This window comes from Hyla sarda, chromosome 8 (assembly GCF_029499605.1).
Source record: "Hyla sarda isolate aHylSar1 chromosome 8, aHylSar1.hap1, whole genome shotgun sequence".
NCBI classification, from domain to species: domain Eukaryota; kingdom Metazoa; phylum Chordata; class Amphibia; order Anura; family Hylidae; genus Hyla; species Hyla sarda.
In genome coordinates this window covers 63,719,358-63,741,870 of record NC_079196.1, presented here as the reverse complement: position 1 = coordinate 63,741,870, position 22,513 = coordinate 63,719,358, and the positions used below count along the sequence as shown (strand labels likewise).

The 22,513-nt window shown below is 43.4% G+C and overlaps 1 protein-coding gene across 1 annotated transcript in view; it reads left to right on the top strand.

Moving 5' to 3' along the window:
- SESTD1 (SEC14 and spectrin domain containing 1) overlaps positions 1 to 22,513 on the top strand; it is a 194,174-nt gene that overhangs the window by 115,907 nt on the left and 55,754 nt on the right. Inside the window, exon 6 of the mRNA XM_056534338.1 lies at positions 20,263 to 20,376. Coding sequence (XP_056390313.1) covers positions 20,263 to 20,376 — 114 coding nt within the window. The remainder of the gene's footprint in view (positions 1 to 20,262; positions 20,377 to 22,513) is intronic.

The following is a 22,513-nucleotide window of genomic DNA, read 5'->3' as shown; positions in this document are numbered from 1 at the left end:
CGGCTGGAGATATTTCCATAATACTTGGTCACATGTTACTTATATGTCCACTTAAAATATAGGATAGTTAATTTAACCCTTAACTACCCCCATTTGTGAGGGTTGGGGATTTTTGTTTAAAGTCCCATGCAAATCAAGGGGAAATGTATGTTCCCACATAACTTCCGTATGGCTGGAGATATTTCAATAACTGGTCACATATTACAGGTCGGGATAGGAGGTCGGGATATGAAGTCAAAAGCTTCCTCCTTTGTTGATTTTCCTCCACAACAAGAATTAGGAAGGAAAAACCGGGCAACGCCGGGTACTCAGCTAGTTTTATTATATATATAATATTCTTTTTTTTTCAACCTATGAGAATTTATGGGAGAAATAGATAATTTTCTGTTTAGGATTCTGTTTTTATTCCTTAAACCTGTATTTTTTTCTGTTGATCTCTTGAGCATGTTTATGCAGCAGCCTTGACTCCTGTTTTGTGCTTGCTGCAAAGTGCAGAAATTGGAAATGAATTCCCTTGAGCGGTTGTAGCTCATCTGATGCCTGGTCCATGTTTTCACAAGGATCACAGTTATATTATAGCAAATCAATGCAAACAAACACAGCAGTGCAAATACACCAGCCATAAACCCTCAGCGTACATTGTGTATTCTGATAGCCCACAAGAGACTGGAAGTGGCATTTCATTGCATCAGTAACAGAGGTATGATTTACATATATTTTAATATAGTGTTCCCTGCTATGCACCAGTAACCAGGGATATGTAGATGGTAAAGAGTCTTTACTGAGTAAATAGGCTGGATAGTCCTGTGTATGATGCTTTTCTCCATGAATCAATGGCACCGGTATATACTGTATTAAAAGAAGGCTGTTTGATGACTTAGAAACTTAATTTAAGGCTTCCCTATTGTATTTGACAGTGATTCCTATGGGATGGGAATGTAATACTTGTGTTTCCGTGCCGACACGGTGACAGAGATTTTCTTCCTGGATGAAGTAAGAGTCCGCAGTCTTTGTTTTATTGAACACGCCATACCCGGTATATATTTTCTGTTTGGAAGAGATCTAATAGTCTGTATGGTGACGATTGATTGTATAGGACGCAGAAAGATGGGAGTGCTAGACACCCGCACTGTTTTAGCTTAGTTAACCCAGCCTAAACTCACGGCAGCGAATACCAAAACTGATGACAAAAGTGCATAAGTTATTTAGGACCCAACATTAATTGTGTATGCCAGACAGGGGAAGAAGCAAGATGCGTTCCCCTGTCCAGCGCCCATGTGGTGTGTTTTGAAGTCTGGCGTCCACCTTGAGTCACTGGATAAATGTAAACTGCGCTATTCAGTTAAATGGGACCAGTTCTACAATTAGTTTCCTGCCGATGCATTTTCTGCAACACCAGAGGAACACACCGCCGGACGGTGCACATATTTGAAGGGGGCCTGTACATGCATGTTGCTTTCTGTATAGGAACTCCTGTTGTTCTGTAGAAGTATATGTATTCCAGTCAGTCTGTGGGTGATGTAGCAGATAGTAAATTTTCCTTCAACAGCTATTATCTTAGGCCAAAGTAGGGGAAACAAAATATAAGAAGGGCACAGTGCTTCAGCAATAAAATGGAGCTGGCTGACTATCCAGTGCAAAAAAAAGTTACAGCACTTCCCAAGATTCAGTGCAGTAAAAAAAAAAAAGGTTTATTCACTCTTCTTCTTACAGCAACTTTTTAGCCCTACATCTGGGCTTGTTTGCTTTAGAGATAGATACCATATACACTGCTCAAAAAATCAAAGGGAACACTAAGATAACACATCCTAGATCTGAATGAATGAACTAATCATATGAACTACTTTCATCTTTACATAGTTGAATGTGCTGACAACAAAATCACACAAAAATTATCAATGGAAATCAAATTTATCAAACCCATGGGGTCTGGATATTAAGTCACACTCAAAATCTAAGTGGAAAACCACACCACAGGCTGATCCAACTCTGATGTAATGTCCTTAAAACAAGTCAAAATGAGGCTCAGTAGTGTGTGTGGCCTCCACGTGCCCCTATGACCTCCTTGCAATGCCTGGGCATGCTCCTGATGAGGTGGCGGATGATCTCCTGAAGGATGTCCTCCCAGACCTGGACTAAAGCATCTGCCAACTCCTGGACAGTCTGTGGTGCAAGTGCAACATGGCGTTGGTGGATGGAGCGAGACATGATGTCCCAGATGTGCTCAATTGGATTCAGGTCTGGGGAACGGGCGGGCCAGTCCATATCATTAATACCTTTCGCTTGCAGGAACTGCTGACACTCCAGCCACATGAGGTCTAGCATTGTCTTGCATTAGGATGAACCCAGGGCCAACCGCACCAGCATATGGTCTCACAAGGGGTCTGAGGATCTCATCTCGTTACTTAGGGGCAGTCAGGCTACCTCTGGCAAGCACATGACGGGCTGTGCGGCCCCCCAAAGAAATGCCACCCCACACCATTACTGACCCACCGCCAAACCGGTCATGCTGGAGGATGTTGTAGGCAGCATAACGTTCTCCACAGCGTCTCCAGACTCTGTCACATGTGCTCAGTGTGAACCTGCTTTTATCTGTGAAGAGCACAGGGCGCCAGTGACGAATTTGCCAATCTTGGTGTTCTCTGGCAAATATCAAACGTCCTGCATGTGTTGGGCTGTAAGCACAATCCCCATTTGTGGACGTCTGCCCTCATACCACCCCCATGGAGTCTGTTTCTGACCATTTGAGTGGACGCATGCACATTTGTGTCCTGCTGGAGGTCATTTTGCAGGGCTCTGGCAGTGCTTCTCCTTGTGAAAAGGTGGAGGCGGCAGTGGTCCTGATACTGGGTTGTTGCCCTCCTACGTCGTCCTCCACGTCTCCTGATGTACTGGCCGGTCTCCTGGTAGCGCTTCCGTGCACCTGAGCAACTTGTGTGGGTTGTAGGCTCCGTCTCATGCTACCACTAGAGTGAAAGCACCGCCAGCATTCAAAAGTGACCAAAACATCAGCCAAGAAGCATAGGAACTGAGAAGTGGTCTGTGGTCACCACCTGAAGAACCACTCCTTTATTGGGGGGGGGGGGTCTTGCTAATTGACTAATTTCCACCTGTTGTCTGTTCCATTTGCACAACAGCATGTGAAATTGATTAGCAATCAGTGTTGCTTCCTGAGTGGACAGTGGGATTTCACAGAAGTGTGATAGACTTGGAGTTACATTGTGTTGTTTAAGCGTTCCCTTTATTTTTTTGAGCAGTGTATGTTATTATTGCTGTCTTTATAAGGCTATGTTCACACGTCAGAACATCCACGCTGAATTCCGCATTGGAATTCTGCATGGAGATTCCGCAGCAGCAGAGTTCTGTTAAATTCAACGGGATTCTGCTCCACTGTGCACACCCTGGAATCTCCACGCCCGATGTTTCTAGCATGGAAATTCCGATTTCCCTGTCCGCAGAAAGAATGAACCTGTTAATTCTTTCTACGGACTCCACACGGAATGCATATCTGTCTATGAGATGTTATGCCGTCACCCGCAGTCTGCGCAATGTCCGCACTGAGATTTTCCATGCGGACATTCCGAGGTGTAAATGCTATTTTTGAGGCATAATTTAAATAATTCTACAACCTTTCACTTTTGACCATTTCCTAAACATTTGTCATCTGTATTCGGTTTACAAAATGGATTTTCTGCTTTTGTTTTTTAGTTTAACAAAAACCAAGACATTCCTTTGCTCGAGTGTGGAGAGAGAATCCGTTTTAAATAGCTGTGCTCCTTGTTTGGGGGGATATAAATGATTTTATTTTTTTTGTAAGCTTATATGCATCATTTTTGGAAATTAATCATTTAAGGAAAACATAGGGTTCTTATTATTAAGCAAATAAAAAAATAAAAAAAACAAAGACAATATTAATGGCATGTTTTTTGGACAGGGATGTAGGCGAAATACAATAGTGTTCTGTTGAAAATATTAAGAAGAATTATTGCTTTTTTTTAGGCTTGCTTGGGCCCTGTCTGTATGTAACTTTTCCAAATAAATGTGATTCATTCATTTCTTAGAATCTCCCAATAGCGGACACTCACGAGGAATAGAAAAGTGCCCGTTATTGAGAGATGTCCCTTATTGGGAAAAAGGCTCAAAACCCTTTCTAAATGTCTGACTATTGTCCTGTACTCACTCCAGAGAGTAACTACCTATAAAACATGATAAAAAGCAATATTACAGTACAATCTCCCAGTGTTGTTTAATCACCCCTTATCCTTCCCCCCCCCATCATTTCATACACCCTTTATACCCTGTGCCACCCTATGCCTTGTGCCAAATTATCCCCCCTTTCCTCCTGTGCAATTTAATTCCACCACTATCACCCTCTGTGTAAATGCATCACCTTCTCTTTATGAATTGGCACAGGGGGATAAAGAGGGAATGAAATAGCACAGGGGGGGATCAAAAGGAAATGATCAGGGAAGAGGGGGGGGGGATGATGTGGCTGATGGAGGTATAGAAGCATGAGACCACTGAGTTCTTCTGCTTCTGTGCTGGGGCTGGGAGTCTGGGACCCTTACTGGGGTATTGGCTGTACCCCCTGACGGTGACGCTGTGAACAAGGTAGAGCCGGCACATAAGCCTGGTTGTCCCCTATTGGGAGAGTTTTGTCCCCTATTGTTCCCTATTGGGAGGGTTTTGTCCTCTATTGGGAGTGTTTTGTCCCCTATTGGGACAAAGTAGAATTGGTGGTGCAAAAAAAAAAAAAGCCATCATATGGATTTTTAGGTGCAAAATTGAAAGGGTTATGATATTTAAAATGTAAGGAGGAAAAAACAAAAGTGCAAAAACTGAAAAACGCTTGGTCCTTAAGGGGTTAAAAACTGTCACCTATTGGGAGGTGTCCACTAAGGGAGATTTCACTGTATACCATATATGTACATGTTACTGCTTTGAAATGCCACACTGCACATGCAACATAAAGGGATACTCCATCAAATCAACTGGGGCCGGAAACTTATATAGGAAGTTGTGTTGTTCATTCCAGTCCATAATATTCTCTGCTGCCACCTCTGTCTGTGTCAGCAGCTGCCCAGAGTAGGAGGCTTGCCATGGAGATTTGCTCTTGCGCTGAACAGTTCCTGACACGGACAGAGCTGTTGGCAGAGAGCACTGTGGCCAGACTGAAAAGAACTACACAACTTCCTCTGGAGCATACAGCAGCTGATAAGTACTGGAAGGATAAAGATTTTTAAATAGAAGTATGACTAGTACAGAATGTACAGAGCTGCCTGCTTAGAGGTCCATTCACTTCCCCCCCTCCGGCCCCGTATGTAGTCACCCGGGCAGGGAGCTATACTTACCTAGTCCTGTCTTCTGCGCTTTAATCCCGACTCCTTCTTGTGATTGAGGGGGCTTGATTACAGTGCAGCCAATGGGACTAGTTAAGTATAGCTCCACTCCCAGGGACTACTTTACATGGACGGCGGGGTAGACTTACAAACTTCATATTCTCACCATCCCTGTGGGCAGGAACGTCTCCCGGGGATGGTGAGTATGAAGACTTCATTATATATAACTCGTTGCCACCCGTTATATATGGTAAACTCTGATGCTTGGTTCCCATTTAAGGATGTTGAGTTCAGGTATTACTCCCATGTACATCACATATTCTCTCTATAAGAGTATTTGCCTGAATAGAGAAGTAATGATAATCCGACTATTCTATCATCAGAGGGAGGAGGACCGGGGAATATCCATTAAGCAGTCCTGACACCTTGGATTTTGTCTAATTTTGTTGACTTCATACTTTGGTCAATTGTTTCACATGTCATTTCTATCTCTTCATCTGTCATGTAAATGTTTCTTCATGGTTAAAAGACATTCAGGGACATTTATCATCGTTGCTTTGGTAAGCGAGTTCTGTAGGAATTTTTTCTTGCTTTGGTTTTTACTTATGTATGGCACATTTATTATACTATCACAGGGGGTTGATAAATTTGGCTCACATAAGCAAAAACAAATAAAAATCACTTTTGAATTTTTTTTTTAGCACACGTGTATGTGTGTGTTCATTACAGAATAAAAATAGGGGGAACCCTATGCTTTTTTTTGGGTCATAATTAAATATTTTAAAAAAATGCATAGGGTCCCCCCTATTTTTATTTTCAGCACAATACCAACTAAGCAGCAACAGCCTGACATTACCAGGGTGGGCAAGGACCATTGTTATTTTTCCTCCCCAGCCTAAATAACACCAGCCTGTTACCACCTAGGCCCAGGAGCGCCATTTTTGACGCTCCGGGCCTGTTGGTACTAGCTCTTCACGGTACCCCTGTGGCGTTGGGTACCAATTGGGGTTAGTGCTAGCTGTTTTTGTGGCTAATGCTAAGCCCCGGCTTAGTAGGGGACTCCCTCTATGAGACAGCTTCCACTACTGAGCCTGTCAAGTAAATAAAATAAAAATAAAAACACGTTTAAAATAAAATTTTTCCAAAAAGAAAACACTCCCCCACAAGTCCTCGTTAACCATTTTATTAACATTAAACAAAGAAAAAATGCTGGTAATCGACGTAGTCCACCGAATCTGAAGGAGTTCTCAGGATACACAGATCTGAAATGAGAAGAAAAAAAAAATACAAAAAATAGGTTAATGCATTTATCAGTCACCCGCTCGCACATCTCCCGCGCCACATGACTACTACTCCCAGCATGCCCTTACAGTAAGGATATGCTGGGAGTTGTAGTCGTGCGGTGCGGGCGAGTGACAAGCTTGTCACCTGCCCCACCACTGCAGGACTTCAACTCCCAGCATGCCCTTACAGTAAGGGCATGCTCGGAGCTGTAGTTGTGCAGCGGGGGCAGGTGACAAGCCTTACATTAAGGACATGCTGGGAGTTGTAGTTGTGCTGTGCGGGCGAGTGACAAGCCTGTCACCTGCCGCCAGGGAAGCGGGCGGTAATATGTTCCACTTCCTGGATGGGGGTAATAATAAAATCACTGTAATTTTATATTTCACGCCGGGTCCCATGACACGGAACCCAGCGGGAAATTTGAAATTACAGTGAACTCTGCAGCGCCATAGCAAAGGGAGCCCGGGCTGACCTAATACTGCAGGCGCCCGGGACTCCCACAGCCAAACCGGGAGATGTGTAGGAGCCGTCAGTGCCATCCGTCAGTGTGTACCGCAGCACCAAGGGATGGCTCCTGAACATCTCTCAGCCCGGCTGCGGGGATCCTGGGCTGCTGCAGAGTTATGCCAGGCCGGGCATCTTACGCAGCACAGAAGAGGAGCTGGCAGGGATAGTCACTCGGAAGACTTGCAACCTGAGCCTGCCGGAGCGTGGCCAAGTCAGAAAGAAAAAAAGTCGGGGAGAAAGGGGGTGAAAAGCAGGGGAGAAAGGGTGTCATCCCACACCGCCACCTAGTTTTTTAATCCCCTACTGTAATATCAAAGTTCCCACTGTGTCCCGTGATTGGCTGCTTGGTCCTGGCCAATCACGGGACCCAGCGGGAAATGTGAAATTACAGTAGTCGATAGAAAAACTCTGCAGCGCTGTGGTATGTTAAAAGGAGCCCAGCCCAGGCTGGCACCACTCTGCAGCCCCCTGGGCTCTGTCATACTTTCTCCCCACTACCCTCTCTTCTAATGGACACTGCTTTGCACATCCCCCCCCCACCCCACACACACACACACTTGTCTCCCACCTGCCCACGCCACACATCTCCCGCCTGCTACAACACTAGAAAATCTAGTCCAAACTGGAAAATCTGCTCTCCAAAGCCATTTTGTAAGCCAGGTCCGGGCTGGCTTACATTTACGGTGTTTTGGAGGCAGTTGCGACTTTTTGTGCGACTTTCGCATCTGATAAATCCCTGACCACTGCAAAGTGAAAAATGAAATTCACTTTCCTAAGCTCTTTTGTAGCTTTTTGTTTACAGCCAAAAGTCACACAAAAATTTGCTTAGGTGCTTATGCGACTTTTTGTGCGACTTTTGTAAACAAAAAAAGGAGCGCTAAATCCCTTGATAAATGTCCCCCATTATCCGTTTTGGACAGCCGAAGTAGTAAAACCTAGCAGCCTGTGAAAGTATGAAATTAATTTGAATTTAGATTATATTTTTGCGAATGAAGGATCGGCTTTCCATCCATATCCAATATTGTGGTTTTAATCAAATTCCATGGCTGACAGCCAGAGATTTGTAAGACTGCAATATTTATGCATTGTGACATTCAATATTTCAGTTTACAAAGATTTGCAAACTACATATTAACTTTATAGGTTACATTTTAACTTAAGATGAAATGCACTTTCTACAGTGAAATCGACTCTGGAGTATAGCAATTTTTTTTATTTGCTTTCCTGTAATGGAATCAAAAGTCTAACATTTCATTCACATCAGTAAAATGGAGCATGTCTGTGGTCTGGATGTTGGCAAAAACACATTCCGATGTATAACTCAAAGGGCTGATTTACTCTAATGGACCAAATGTAGTCCTCTAGTGATAGAAATAGACTGAACCTAATCACTAGTAGACTACATTGGGCCCATTAAAGGGAAAGGGCTTACTACAGGTACCCCACAGTATGCATAGACAATGACATACCTTTCTTTCAGTAACCATAGATGTACTCCACTTTTCTGATGGGAACCCAGCCTAAGGTTATGTTTACACAGTTAAAAGAAAAAAAAAAAACTTCTAAAAATCCTACTGCTTAAACGGCTTTAAAGGCATTGTTGGCATTGAAGTCAATAACAGGTGGAAACCATGCATTTTTGGGAAATGTATTTGCCCATGTGAACGTACCCACAGCCGCACAATTATTAATCAGTTTATTCAAGTGTTTTGAGTAACTTATGTCTTTTTTTTACGCTTACCAATTTGAAAAGTGCCAAGAAAAGAGACCTTTTTTTTTTTTTAAGTATATAAAAATTTACAAGACTATGAGCCATGTACATCATAGGCTAAGAGTACATACAGTATATCGTAATATATATTACGTTTTAGGCTACAGTGTCGGTAAAGATCACCTTGTAATTATTTCATAATACGGAGACTTTGAAAAGTAAATAGTACAAGAACTATGCTCTGACCAGGTACACTAATAATCTAGATGTAACATCATCCAAATGGACACAATACTAACACCACACCAAAGAATTTACAGGCGACACTAGGGGGTTAAAATAATAGATTACCTCAACTTGATGAGCTGTGATGAAGCCTACAAATATGGCTGAAACCCCACTTCTGGTTGACCATATCATTAAGTGCTTGATGTTGGGCTCAGAGATAATAAGTAAATAGCAATTAGCAACCATAAAGAAGAAATATTATATACTTATTAAATAAAATAAAAAAATTATTGGTTCATCCATTCAAAGCAATAAAATGCAATCAGATGAGTATATGGCAACACAGGTAAGTATAAAACCTAAAGCGCAAAAATAAAAACAATAAAAGTATATCATGAGTCACTGAAGTCTCACTATATACTAAATAAATAGTGTCTGTAAAATATGTGGAGTGAAAAAAGTTATTCATGGAAAAAATGATGCCTAAAAGGGGAAAACAGCATAAAAAAAGATTGTGAAGTATGAGAATAATATAGTAACAATACGGAAATTGTGGGTGAAAAATAGATAAAAATAAATGTAAAAATCTTTTTTTTAAATACATTGCCGCAAAAGTTAATTTGTGTCTCCATTAAATGTTAGCAGAATGAACATCACACTTGGTTACCTAAGTGAAGGATAGAGAACAAACATGTGCCAGATGTAACAAAAGCTTCAATAAAAGGACAAGACCCTCTGGGGATCAGCGGTCAATAACATTGAGCGAAACTCAAGATTTCATTAAGACTAAGACCCTTTGGTTGCATTGTGTTAAAGGTCCAAATCCACTTAAGTGACAAGTAGCTATCCTAAACCAAAAATCTATTCACCAAAAATAGTTAGAAAATTTACTTTATTATAAACAACTTAAAAACCCTTTTACACAAATGTCCAAAAATATTATAAAATCTGCAGGTGATGATATAGACCAAAATAAACATCGTTCTCCTGATATAGACACCCATTAAGTCCCAACACGTTTCCCCATGTATCTGATACAATACATCGGTTCATCGGGGTATCACAGAATAACAAACAGGAGCGGAAATCCACATACAGTAAGGCATACATATAATCAATGCATACAGAAGGATATAGAGGGGGTAGACATAAATTGGATATACTATTAGCACTTCACAAAAAGCACATTGAATTGTTGAATAGATTGCTTGTAGTTCCTTGATCCTACAACACAGTGACTCCACATGTAGTCAATCCAAAATCTGCTCATAGCAGGTCTTATAGCAACCTACAGCCTGGATCGGCAGCTGCAGTGTGCAATATCCATACTCAGGAGTGAGGTCTTAAACTATGGAACTAATGGTGCTAAGGGGGTTGCTATAAGACCTGTTATGAGCAGATTTAGGATTGACTACATGAGGAGTTAATGTGTTGTAGGACCAAGGAACTAGTATTGAACAATGTATTGTATCAGATTCACGAGGAAACGCTTTGGGACTTAATGGGTGTCTATATCAGGAGAACGATGTTTACTCGTTCGATGTTGTAGATTTTATAATATTTTTGGACATTTGTGTAATAGGGTTTTTAAGTGGTTTTATTGAAGTGAATTTTCTATCTATTTTTTGTGAATTGTTTTTTCCAAATCCACTTAGTCTGACATTGAGCAAGATGTTGTGAGAATGCCACTTTAACCCCTTCAGAGTTAACCAGTATGTTTTATTTTATTTTAATTTTTTGAATGTTCTCGTCTGGGATAAAGAATGTGATGTTTTGAAAGTTCAAACATTTACAGACACAGCAATATTAATTATGTTTTTTTTATGTAATGACGGGAAAAGGTTTTGTTTTTATTTTTAAATATTTTTTTTTTGTTAAATGATTTATTACACTTTTTTTTATTTTTATTACATTTTTTGTCGCACACAGAAGCCTTTACCATGCAGTCTTATTTTAGTAGTCATGAATGGAGTGTTTTGTGTCTGCTCAGGCCTGTCTCTATCTGGGACTAATAGAAGTACTAAGATGGCAGACCAAAGGGCCATATCTACCTGTCTAATCAGGTGGATACAATGGTCACTATTGACCACAGTATTTTAAATGTTGTGACATACTGTTTGCTGAACTCTGAGCCCATTTCATGCGGCAGCTTGACATCAGCAGCAACCATCTTGGATTTATAAGCTCCCTCAGAGTGATTGGTCCACATGCACAGAAGGAGTGAATACAGAGCAGGGAAGTGGAGGGGATTGTATGAATATGTATGAGCAGGTCGTGTGCTGAATGAACAGCACTAACATCACAGTGTCTAAGGCCGCCATCGTAACCCCGCCTATGCCACTGGCTGCTTATTTGCATAATTACAATTATTTTGTTTTTTAAAGTATTAAGTTTTGAAGTTTAATTAACAAACCTCACCAACAAGATGAAACATAAAATGAACGCCTCGGTGGGTCCACAAACCGACTCCATCACAATAACAAAGATGTAAGTTATGCAAAAACATTCACCATAAGGAAGAAAGGGCGCATCTGAGACCCAACCGGAGAAAGCCCAACACCGACAAACAAACTCACACTAACACACATCCCGATAACTCCAACCCCCAGCCCCATCCCATAAAGAAAAGCAGCATGCTATAGAAAACCTACTGGGACAATCAAGTCAGAGGGTCAGCCGACACATCAAGTAAAAGCTACACCTTGTCAAATTTCTTAGGGCACTTACAACTCACATACAATGCCTGGTACAACGGGACATATTTGTTAACCATATTTAGCCATCAAGACAGAGGGGTAGGGGAGGTTTCCTTCCAGGTCATTACTACCACTTTACAGGCACAGAACAGCAAAAAGCAGATCAGTAGGCGTCTATGCGAACCAGAGAGAACCTCATTAATAATTCCCAGCTAGCATACCACAGGGGTAAGTAGGAAAAGGAAGTCCAAATTATCTGCCAGAAACATCATCACCTCCCACCAGAAGGAGGCTATGACAGGGCACTCCTACACAGCATGCAAAAAAACGTCTTCTGAAGAGCACTGAAAATATAGGTCAGACGGGGAAACACAGATACACTTCAGCTTAGAAGGGGTATAATAAAATCTCAAGACATATCTAGACTGAATCAACATATCTCTACTACTGTGGAAATTTACACAACACCATGGACCACACTTTAGCTATAGTTTGTATGGGAATAGGGAAGGAGGAGTGAGAGTGATACCTGTAGAGCGAGTTAGTGAGAGCTTCATAGGAACCCATAAGCGCTCCAGCCAAGGCAGTTGCCGAGTTCGACAGATCCAGGTCGATCCACCACGCTGCATAGACCAGTTGAGAGGCAAGAAAGTAGTTTTCTAGATATTTTTGTGAATTGTCAGGAGCAGCTAAACCGCCATGCTATTTAGGAGCCTGGAGAAGAGCCTGGCCAAGTCTGGGAGGCTTTCCCTGCAAGTAGAAGGATCCCAGAGCACCACACAGTTTACTAAAATATTTCCTAGGGGGGATCACGGGAGCCAAATGAAAAAGACAAAGGAATTTAGGGAGGTAAATAATTTTAAATGTATTGATCCTTCCGGCTAGAGAGAGAGGGAGTGAGGACCAGGAAGTCAACCGCTCCACAGTGGAGCACAAGAGCAGCTCTAAATTCAGGGACAGATAGGGATTATGGATACACCCGCAATAAAAGTACCCCTGATCGTGGAGCATCCCATTGCACTAACTTGTCAGGATAAGTAGCATTATGCTCCCAGTACTCAGTATGGGCAACCCCTAACACCTCCACTACTGCCTCAGCTTGCATCCAGCCAGGGTGCATGCGCCAAATATGGGAAGGGGGACTAGGGCCTAGATTGGGAACTACCAATATAGCAGAGTGGTGTAGGAAACTTCTCTTACCACCTGGAGGAGATCCTCAGACGCCAGAGCAAGATCAATGCGAGTGAAGGACCTATGGGCTGCAGAGAAGAAGGCAAAAGCAAATGTATTCGGGTGCTTCCACCTCCAGAGGTCAGTCAGGCCCAATGCCTTGCACCAGGTATTAAAAGAGGAGGAGCCAGGTTCATCAGCAGTTGTGCGGTCAAGTAGAGGATCAGGAACTACATTGAAATCTCCTAAAAATAGGGCAGGTTTGGAGGGAAAAGACAATAGTTTATTAGCAATCGACTCCAACACAGAGACCTGAAAAGGAGGAGGCACATAAACAGAGACCAGAACAAATGAGAAAGAGCCCATAGACCAGAAGTATCACAAACCTCCCAAAGTTGTCACAGGCTACTTGGGACACAACCAGTGGTAAGGACTCAACTAAAACAGAGACACCTCTGGCATAACTTCAGGGCAAGTAACTTCTGGCCTGTAATATGAGTCTCCTGCAGACATATAATGTGAGGAGACTAGCGTTGCACAAAGTCTAGACATAAGGCCCTCTTGAACAACTTTTAGAATCCCCATCACGAAATACAGCCATATACAGGGTGGGCCATTTATATGGATACACCTTAAAGAGTACCTGTCATCAACAAAAACTTTTAATATGTTGTTCATATTCATTAATGAAGACATATTGTAATATATCTTCATTTAAAAATATTAATATGTATACCAGTTTTTTCATTTTATACTTTTGGCCACTAGGGGTCACTCTTCTATGCCTGGTCTGCAAGCAGCATCCTATGCTTTTCATAGTAAGTGTACAGCTTTTAGGACTAATGCTGGAAGGGCTCTGGTCCTTCCACCGGAAGTTCAGTACTCTCAGCTCACTGTGAGCTACAAGCCTGCACATGCCTCTCATATAACAGAGGCCAGTCACCTCCCCCTCCCCCCTGCTCTGTGTTCTCCCTGCCCCTCACCACACGTTATCTTATACATTGTATTATCTCATTGCACTCCCTGCTCAGTGCCCCCCCCCCCCTCACATTCATCTTAATCACTGCCTCTGTTATTGCTCCCTCAGCCCCTGGTTCTCAGCATTGACTTTTTAGTGCAGAGAGACAGGCTGCCATCCCTCCCCTGTACTTAGTCTGTATGCACACTACAGAGCAGTATTTCCCAACCAGGGTGCCTCCAGCTGTTGCAAAACTACAACTCCCAGCATGCCCGGACAGCTGTTGGCTGTCTGGGCATGCTGGGAGTTGAAGTTTTGCAACAGCTGGAGGTGCCCTGGTTGGAAAACACTGCTGCAGAGGGAAAGCAGCATACAGGAAGACTGGCAGAAGCAGAGTCCCAGCCAGGCTTCATGTGACATCATGTCTGCCGGGACCCGCCTCCTTCCACCCCTCAGAAAGACAGTGCTCCTGAGCTAATGAAGAGGGATAAAAAAAGGTATTTCCACAGCGTTTTAAACCTCAATAAACACAGGGATAGGCATAGTTAGAGAAAGGGACAGATGGGAAGGGGGATCAGGGAAAGTTTAGATGATGACAGGTACTCTTTAATAAAATGGGAATGGTTGTTGATATTAACTTCCTGTTTGTGGCACATTAGTATATGTATGGGGGGGGGGACTTTTCAAGATGGGTGGTGACCATGGCGGCCATTTTGAAGTCGGCCATTTACAATCAAACTTTTATTTTTTCAATAGGAAGAGGGTCAAACCTATTAGGAATTTCACAAGAAAAACAATGATGTGCTTGGTTTTAACGTAACTTTATTCTTTCATGAGTTATTTACAAGTTTCTGACCACTTATAAAATGTGTTCAATGTGCTGCCCATTGTGTTGGATTGTCAATGCAACCCTCTTCTCCCACTCTTCACACACTGATAGCAACACCGCAGGAGAAATGCTAGCACAGGCTTCCAGTATCCGTAGTTTCAGGTGCTGCAGAATGGGCAAAACAAAAATTGGAAGAGGACCCTCAGTTTACGCGGAAGATTTTGTTCAGTGATGAGGCAAACTTTTATGTGAATGGTGAAGTTAACAGACAAAACCACCGCTATTGGTCTGATACTAACCCACATTGGATAGATCCCTACAAGACTGTTGGAACACAAAAATTGATGGTATGGTGTGGTATATGGGGTACAAAGATAGTGGGGCCATTCTTCATTAATGGAAACCTCAAGGCCATTGGATAGGTGAAATTGCTACATGATGATGTGTTTCCCTCTTTATGCACTGAAGCTGGCACGTTCCCTGAGTTTTTCCAGCAGGATGGTGCACCACCACATTATTCGTGTCAGGTCCGAGCATTCCTAGATGAACAGTTTCCTGGAAAGTGGATTGGTCGTCGTGGGCCAGTTGAATAGCCCCCCAAGGACTCCCAATCTGACCCCCTTAGACTTTTATCTTTGGGGTCATCTGAAGGCAATTGCCTATGCTGTGAAGATACGAGATGTGCAGCACCTGAAACTACGGATACTGGAAGCCTGTGCTAGCATTTCTCCTGTGGTGTTGCTATCAGTGTGTGAAGAGTGGGAGAAGAGGGTTGCATTAACAATCCAACACAATGGGCAGCACATTGAACACATTTTATAAGTGGTCAGAAACTTGTAAGTAACTCATGAAAGAATAAAGTTACGTTAAAACCAAGCAAATCATTGTTTTTCTTGGGAAATTCCCAATAAGTTTGATGTGTCACATGACCCTCTTCCTATTGAAAAAAACAAAAGTTGGATTCAAAATGGCCGACTTCAAAATGGCCGCCATGGTCACCACCCATCTTGAAAAGTTTCCCCCCTCACATATACTAATGTGCCACAAACAGGAAGTTAATATCACCAACCATTCCCATTTTATTAAGGTGTATCCATATAAATGGCCCACCCTGTACAACAACAGGAAGAAGCAAAGGCAGACCGGGACAAGGAAGGAAAGAGCTCCAGGACCACACACATGCAACATAAAGACAGACAGGGCACAAACACAAAACACACAAACAAATGCAAGAAAGCATAAACGGGTACAATCCCATGTATTCCCTGTCTAACACGAAGCGGACATAGTAAAACATCTACGCCCTAATTCTGTGCAGACCTATACCCCAAATACAACTACTGAGGGGTGTCAAAGGAATGCCAAGTAAACTGAAAACGCTACTCTAACTCGAACCCTCCCGTTACCTCACCCCAAACTAAAATGGCCGGTAACTAAGAAACTGCCCAGAGATACCCTAGGGAACTGGAACCTATGGAGAACCTAAGGAATGCTAACTTCCTCACCACTACCTAAAGAACAATAGGGAAGAACAACCAAGAGTAGAACAGTCCATGACAGTTCAGTCCGGAGGTCTGACAGGAGGGGCTGCATCCACCCAATGAAGAACCTCAGTCGGGGAGGTGAAGAACTTAGATGTTCCATCCACCACTCTCAGGCGACCAGGATAAAGCATCGAGTAGCGGTAGCCCTTGGCACGCAGCTTCAACCGGACTTCAGTGAACTGCACCTGCTGCTTGCGTAACTCCACAGAAAAGTCAGGGTAGAAAGAAACTCTACTCCTCTCACAAATGACCTCTCCCTTAATTTGCACTGCAAGTAGAACAGCATCTATGTCCTTAAAGTGTAGCAGTTAGGCCAGAAAGGGATGTGGGGGACCCCCAGGAGGAGGAGGTCTAGCTGGGACTCTATGAGCCCTATCAACCGAGCAATAAGGAGAGAAGGTGTCCACCGGAAGAATCTCCTTCAGCCACGTTTCCAGGAACAGCACAGGATCATTCACTTCCACCTCAGGCGGTTCTCCATATCATCCATGTAGTTTAGAACTCCCGTCATCTGGCACTGTAGTGAATCAACTCTGTCGGGATGGAGAGTATCCTCCACTGCAGAGACCCTACGCTCCACCTCCTCAGTGCGCTCATGTATCTTCTGGGTCTCATGTTGCAGAATACAAATACTTGCCGCAACTCATCTACTTTAGTCACCATTATTGATTGTCAGGATGTAAAGGCAGTCAAAAGTTCTGAGAACCAATGGTCCATAGCAGCAGCATCATAGACAGGTCTTTCAGGGGACATTCGCTGCGGAGGAGTCGGAGACCCTTCAAATAATGCCAGAGGTGAATCAGGAGAGTCACCCCTAGGCCGGTCCGGTGGTCTAGAGAATTGGCTCAGCGTTTTTTGCCGTTTTCACAGATACTTAAGTAGCAAGCGGGATCTGAGCATCGGGATCCCGGTGAGAAGGACCACAGGAACAGGAGGACCCATCATCAGAGGAAGCATCCTCATCAGGTAAAAGGGCACTAGCGTTACAGTCCCAGGCACACTGGTCTCCCCTAGAGGTATATATCGCAGTCCTCAGCAAATGTGTAAGGCACCAGAAGTCCCAGCAATCAGAGGTCTCCCTCAAGGCACTCACAGATGGCAAGGCAGCTGACAGTCCAGGCAATGCACTCCAAGCAGGCAAAGGAGAGCACCAGTGAAGCACCGCTGGGCGTAGGCAGAACAGCAGCAGGCAACCTAAGAATTATGGCAACAGAGAGGGTCCACAGGCAGACACTAATTGCAGCAGAAGGGAACCACAACCATTCTGTCCCCCGGCAATAGCAGCCACCAGCAGGAGTTTTCAGCCTAGGCAGCATGTCACCTCCCCAGCAGCCGCCAGCTGCAGCGGCAGTAACCACGACAACCGCCAGAGGCTTCGCCCACAAAGGACTAAGATGGCGCCCTTCCCAGGAAATGGCCGAAGACCCAGGATCCAGCAAGGCCAGGAGGGACCTCAGCAGCCCGGGACAAGCAGGACCACACCACGAGACCAGCCGATGCACAGGACCTCCACAGAATTTCTCCGACTGAGACCAGCACTCCACAGGCCGCAGGAGCTTGACTCTCCCCCCCACCTTCAACAGCCGCCGAGACCAGACCAGAGGCTGCACTGGAGGTTCTTACTGCCCCGTAGACACTGGCCCATGGAAGACTGGTATGCATGGTAAGTACACCAGGGTTAAATAGTTAGGGGTAGCGGGAGCTCTTACATGCCACGCCCCCCATGAAGATATTGGGGGAACACAGCAACGGATCTTGCATGGATAGTGCAGGTGACTCTGCTCACAGTTTTCCTTTTAAGTATTGTTTGTAGCCTAGTAACAAGCTGATCCTTCCAGTTCTGTAGAGATCACTATTCAGCAGTGTTTTCCTTATTGCGGACAGAATTATAGTAAAAGGTGACACCAGTATGTAGATAAAATGGGATCAGGCCATTCACTGGTCATTGCTATTCCAGTCTTGTTCCATGTACTATGATCTTTGCACAGGTCACGGAGCGTTGCCGTAAAGCTCTCCCAAATTAGTGAATAGGGTCCTCTCCTGTCTATTGTGTCTGTGTCCATGGGGCTTGGTGTAAATCATATCTCTAAATGTTGTTAAACGCAGTTCAGGGGAGATGGCTTCTCCCATAATAACATGCTAGAAGGGGCCCTATTGAGAAGACGCTTCTACCTTTTACTCACATTTTTGTAGACCATCATATCAAAGTCCTGGAAAAAAATTTTTTGGTTTTGTCTTAATTTTATTTCTCCCAAATCTCAAACTTTTTCTCTTCTTGTTGGTAAAAAATTTCTGAGTAATCTGATTTTTCAGTCAAGTTTGTATCTGTTCAGTTTCACTTTCAACCTGCACAAATTATTTTTAATCCAATCAATAATTCCATGAATTTAGAAGAGCGGTCTATACGTATTTCTTCCCAGCTTGTGACAATTATTTCAATGGGAAAGCATAGAAATGTTTCTTACTTAAATCTTCAAAGGAATAAGGCTCCACTGCAGTTAATTTTCTGAAAAATCCTTAATTCACCGTTTTTTTAATGTCTTTAGCCAAAATACTTTTTGTGAATTTTGGACGTCACTTTTGTTTCTTTGACCATTTAAACCAACCACTGTGGACTGCTCTCTAAATACCTGGTAATTCCCTTGCTCTGTAATCCGTGGTGCCTGTTGCCACTGAATCAATGAAAACCACTAAAAAAGCATAACTCTTCCAGTGTGGTAGACAGATAGTGTGTACCATCACATATTTGTCTGTAAAGTGTAACCATCAACAAATGTGTATGTAAATGTATCACAAAAAAGTGTACCTGTCATTTAAAAAAAAGTTTTGACATATCCTAGGGACATGACAAAAGCTTTTGTTCCTTGCAGTCTGATCATTTAGACCCTCACTGATTACTGGCATGAGTGAGGAAGCGTGCACTTCTCTCCTCGCTCTGTGTCTATGTGAGTGAGACTTGCATTAGGAGACAATCTCAGTCACATGACACAGAGCTGGGAGAGAAATGCACTACGCATGCACTTTTCCCAGTTTGTTTTATTTGTCTGCTCTGGCTCTGAACACTCAGACCCCAACTAGTCAAAACTCACATGCTCTGCTACAACTCCATTCACTTACTATGAGACTTCCAAACATAGCCAAGTACAGAGCTTGGCAATGTACAGAAGTCCCATAGACAGTGAATAGAGAGATGGCCGAGCATGCATGCTACCGCTTCATTCGCACAGAGGACAAATGACCTCTATTCTTTTTCAGGTCCCAATAGGCTTATCCTACCTAGTTTCCTCTCTCCCATGGATAGGGATAACTTTTAAACCTGAAAAAAAAAATAATACTTTGTGTCACCCATAAATACTCTCACATAGAATATGATATGTATGCCAAAGGTTAAGAATATATATAATACCGTAATTTTAAGGTCCACGAGGCAGATCTTTTAATTTAAGCATATATTTGATATTTTTCTTGGCACTTGCCAGTTTTGGAATGTTCAGGAAATAGTGTCTGTAGTCTTTAAAATTTTGACTGATTTATTAAGAATATATGCTACTACATAATAATAAGAAATGTATGCTAAAGGGTAAAAGAACATACAGTATAATCTTTATTAAGTTCTACAATACAGGCCTAAAGAATTAGTCACATAATGAAGAAGGTCAACATCACCTCAAAGCAAGAACGTTATGTTCGTCCGCCTTGTAATTGGTGTCAGTGTAACATAGTAAAATGTGTAGCGTAGGGACAAGATACATGATCTGAGTAGCTGTCAATAAAGTGCCAACGGCAAAAGATGTTGAGCCTCATAAATCCAAAGAGTTAAAGGGCACATAACAAGCAGCAAATACAGGCAAGCTAGAATAAACTGCTAAAACTTTGATGTCAGCAGCCCTGGAGTGTTTCTTATGTGTTCATTCTTCTCTTCTATTAGATGATTTGCATACTAATGTAACACTTAAGTTGGCTGACTCAAAAAAAAAAAACATTTGTTTTGTTCTCTAGGTTATCTTGGTGTCTGGTAATAAGCTGACAAGGTACATAGAACCCTCCCAGCTCACAGAAGAATTCGGTGGAAGTCTTACTTATGATCATATGGATTGGCTGAATAAAAGACTAGTAAGTAATAACCCAAAAATAAAAGTCATACATATTATTACTGCAATTGTTCCCACAGTATTAAAGGGGTATTCCGGCTTTAGACATTTTAGGGGATAAGATGTCTGATCGCGGGGGGCCCGCCACTGGGACCCCCCGCAATGTCCCTGCAGCACACGCATTATGTGCGGAGCTGCGTCCCTAGGTTCGGAAACCAGAAGTTTTCGGGACTGGAGACGTGACGTAACGCCACGTCCCCCTCGTGATGTCACGTCATGCCCCCTCCCTTCATGTCTATGGGAGGGAGCGTAACGGCCGTTTCCGAGCCTGGAGACACAGCTCCGCACATAATACAGGTGCTGCAAGGAGATTGCGGGGGGCCCCAGTGGTGGGCCTCCCGCGATCAGACATCATGTCCTTTGGATAGGGGATAAAATGTCTAAAGCCAGAATACCCCTTTAAAGTTAAAGAAGACCTGTGGCCAACCCCCAAAAAATCTGACTTCATTATCATTAAATAGCTTAGGATGCCTTGATCACACACATTTTCACAGTTTGTTGATACGCCCTTCCTTCCTGAGATATGTGGGTTTGTAGTTTGTCGGACAATGAAGGAAAAAAGTCATATGGCGTGAACTTAATTTTAATAATGGGAGTGAATGTTAGGTGATGGGCAGGGATTATACAGTCAGGGGGTGTGTGTTAGGCATACACGCTGGTCAATGTAAAATATACACACCCCCTAACTTCATAATGTTTCCGCCCATCTGACCCCATGATTTGTCAGACAAAATGTAAACCCTCATGTCTCAGGAACAGAACGGTGTATTAAGAAACAGTAAAAAGATGTGTGATCAGGACACCCTAAGCTATGTAACGCCAGTAAAATAAAAATTTGGCTTGGCCACAGATCCTCTCTTTACATGCTATTTAAATGGTCACTGTCATTTCAAACAACTTCCCTCCAGGTAAGATTTCTAAAATACTTGTATGTCATTTCATTTACCAAAAATAACTCCTTATCACAGAAAAAAAGCCTTGTCATGGCCACTAGATGTCTGTTTTCCCTGCAACTGCTGACCCATGCATGTTGATGGGAAAATTCCACATCTAGCAGCAAAGAGAGCCCGAGGTGGTTCACATGAATTTAAGTGGGCTTACATAGTATTAACCTGTTGGGGATGGAGGGCGTACAGGTATGCCCTCTAGTCCCAAAAAGCAAAATCATTCAGCAGGCATCCTGTGGCTATGCCTAGGGTGGTCCTGAGACCCCCCTCCCCTCCATAACGGCGATCGCCGTGATTTGCCGGTCAATTCTGAATCACGTTTTTTCCGGGCTGATCAGGTCTCTGGTGACCCGATTGCCCGGAAAATAAGGATGAAGGATACAGTAAGGTGGCAGGGGTGCCACCTCCTACTATCCCTTGCCATGCCTGACTGTCTGGGCATGCTGGGAATTGTAGTTTTGCAACATCTGGAGGACCACAGTTTGGAGATCACTGTATAGCGGTCTCCAAACTGTGGCCCTCCAGATGCTGCAAAACTACAATTCCCAGCATGCCCAGACAGTCAGGCATGCTGGGAGTTGTAGTTCGGCAACACCTGGCCCCCCAGATGTTGCAGAACTACAACTCCCAGCATGCCTGGAAAGTCTGGGCATGCTGGGAGTTGTAGTTTTGCAACATTTGGAGGGCCACAGTTTGGAGAACACTACACAGTGGTCTCCAAACTGTACCCCTCCAGCTGTTGCATAACTACAACTCCGAGCATGCCCTTCTGCTGCTGTCAGTGCATGCTGGGAGTTGTAGTTTTGCAGCAGATGGAGGCACACTAGTGGGAAAACACTGAGAACCAGTGTGCCTTCAGCTGTTTGCAAAACTACAACTCCCAGCATACATGGTCAGTGCATGCTGGGAGTTGTAGTTTTGTATCAGCTGGAGGTTTGCGCTCCCCCCACAGTGACACCCCCCCCCCAATAAAAATGATAATCGTCAAGTACGGCACCGTTTTAAAAACAGAGCCTCCAGCTGTTGCAAAACAACAACTCCCAGTTTTGCCGGACAGCCATTGTCTGTTCAGGCATTCTGGGAGTTTTGCAACAACTGGAGGCACCCTTTTAGGGAAACACTGCGTAGGGTATTGGTGAAGAAGGCAAGTGT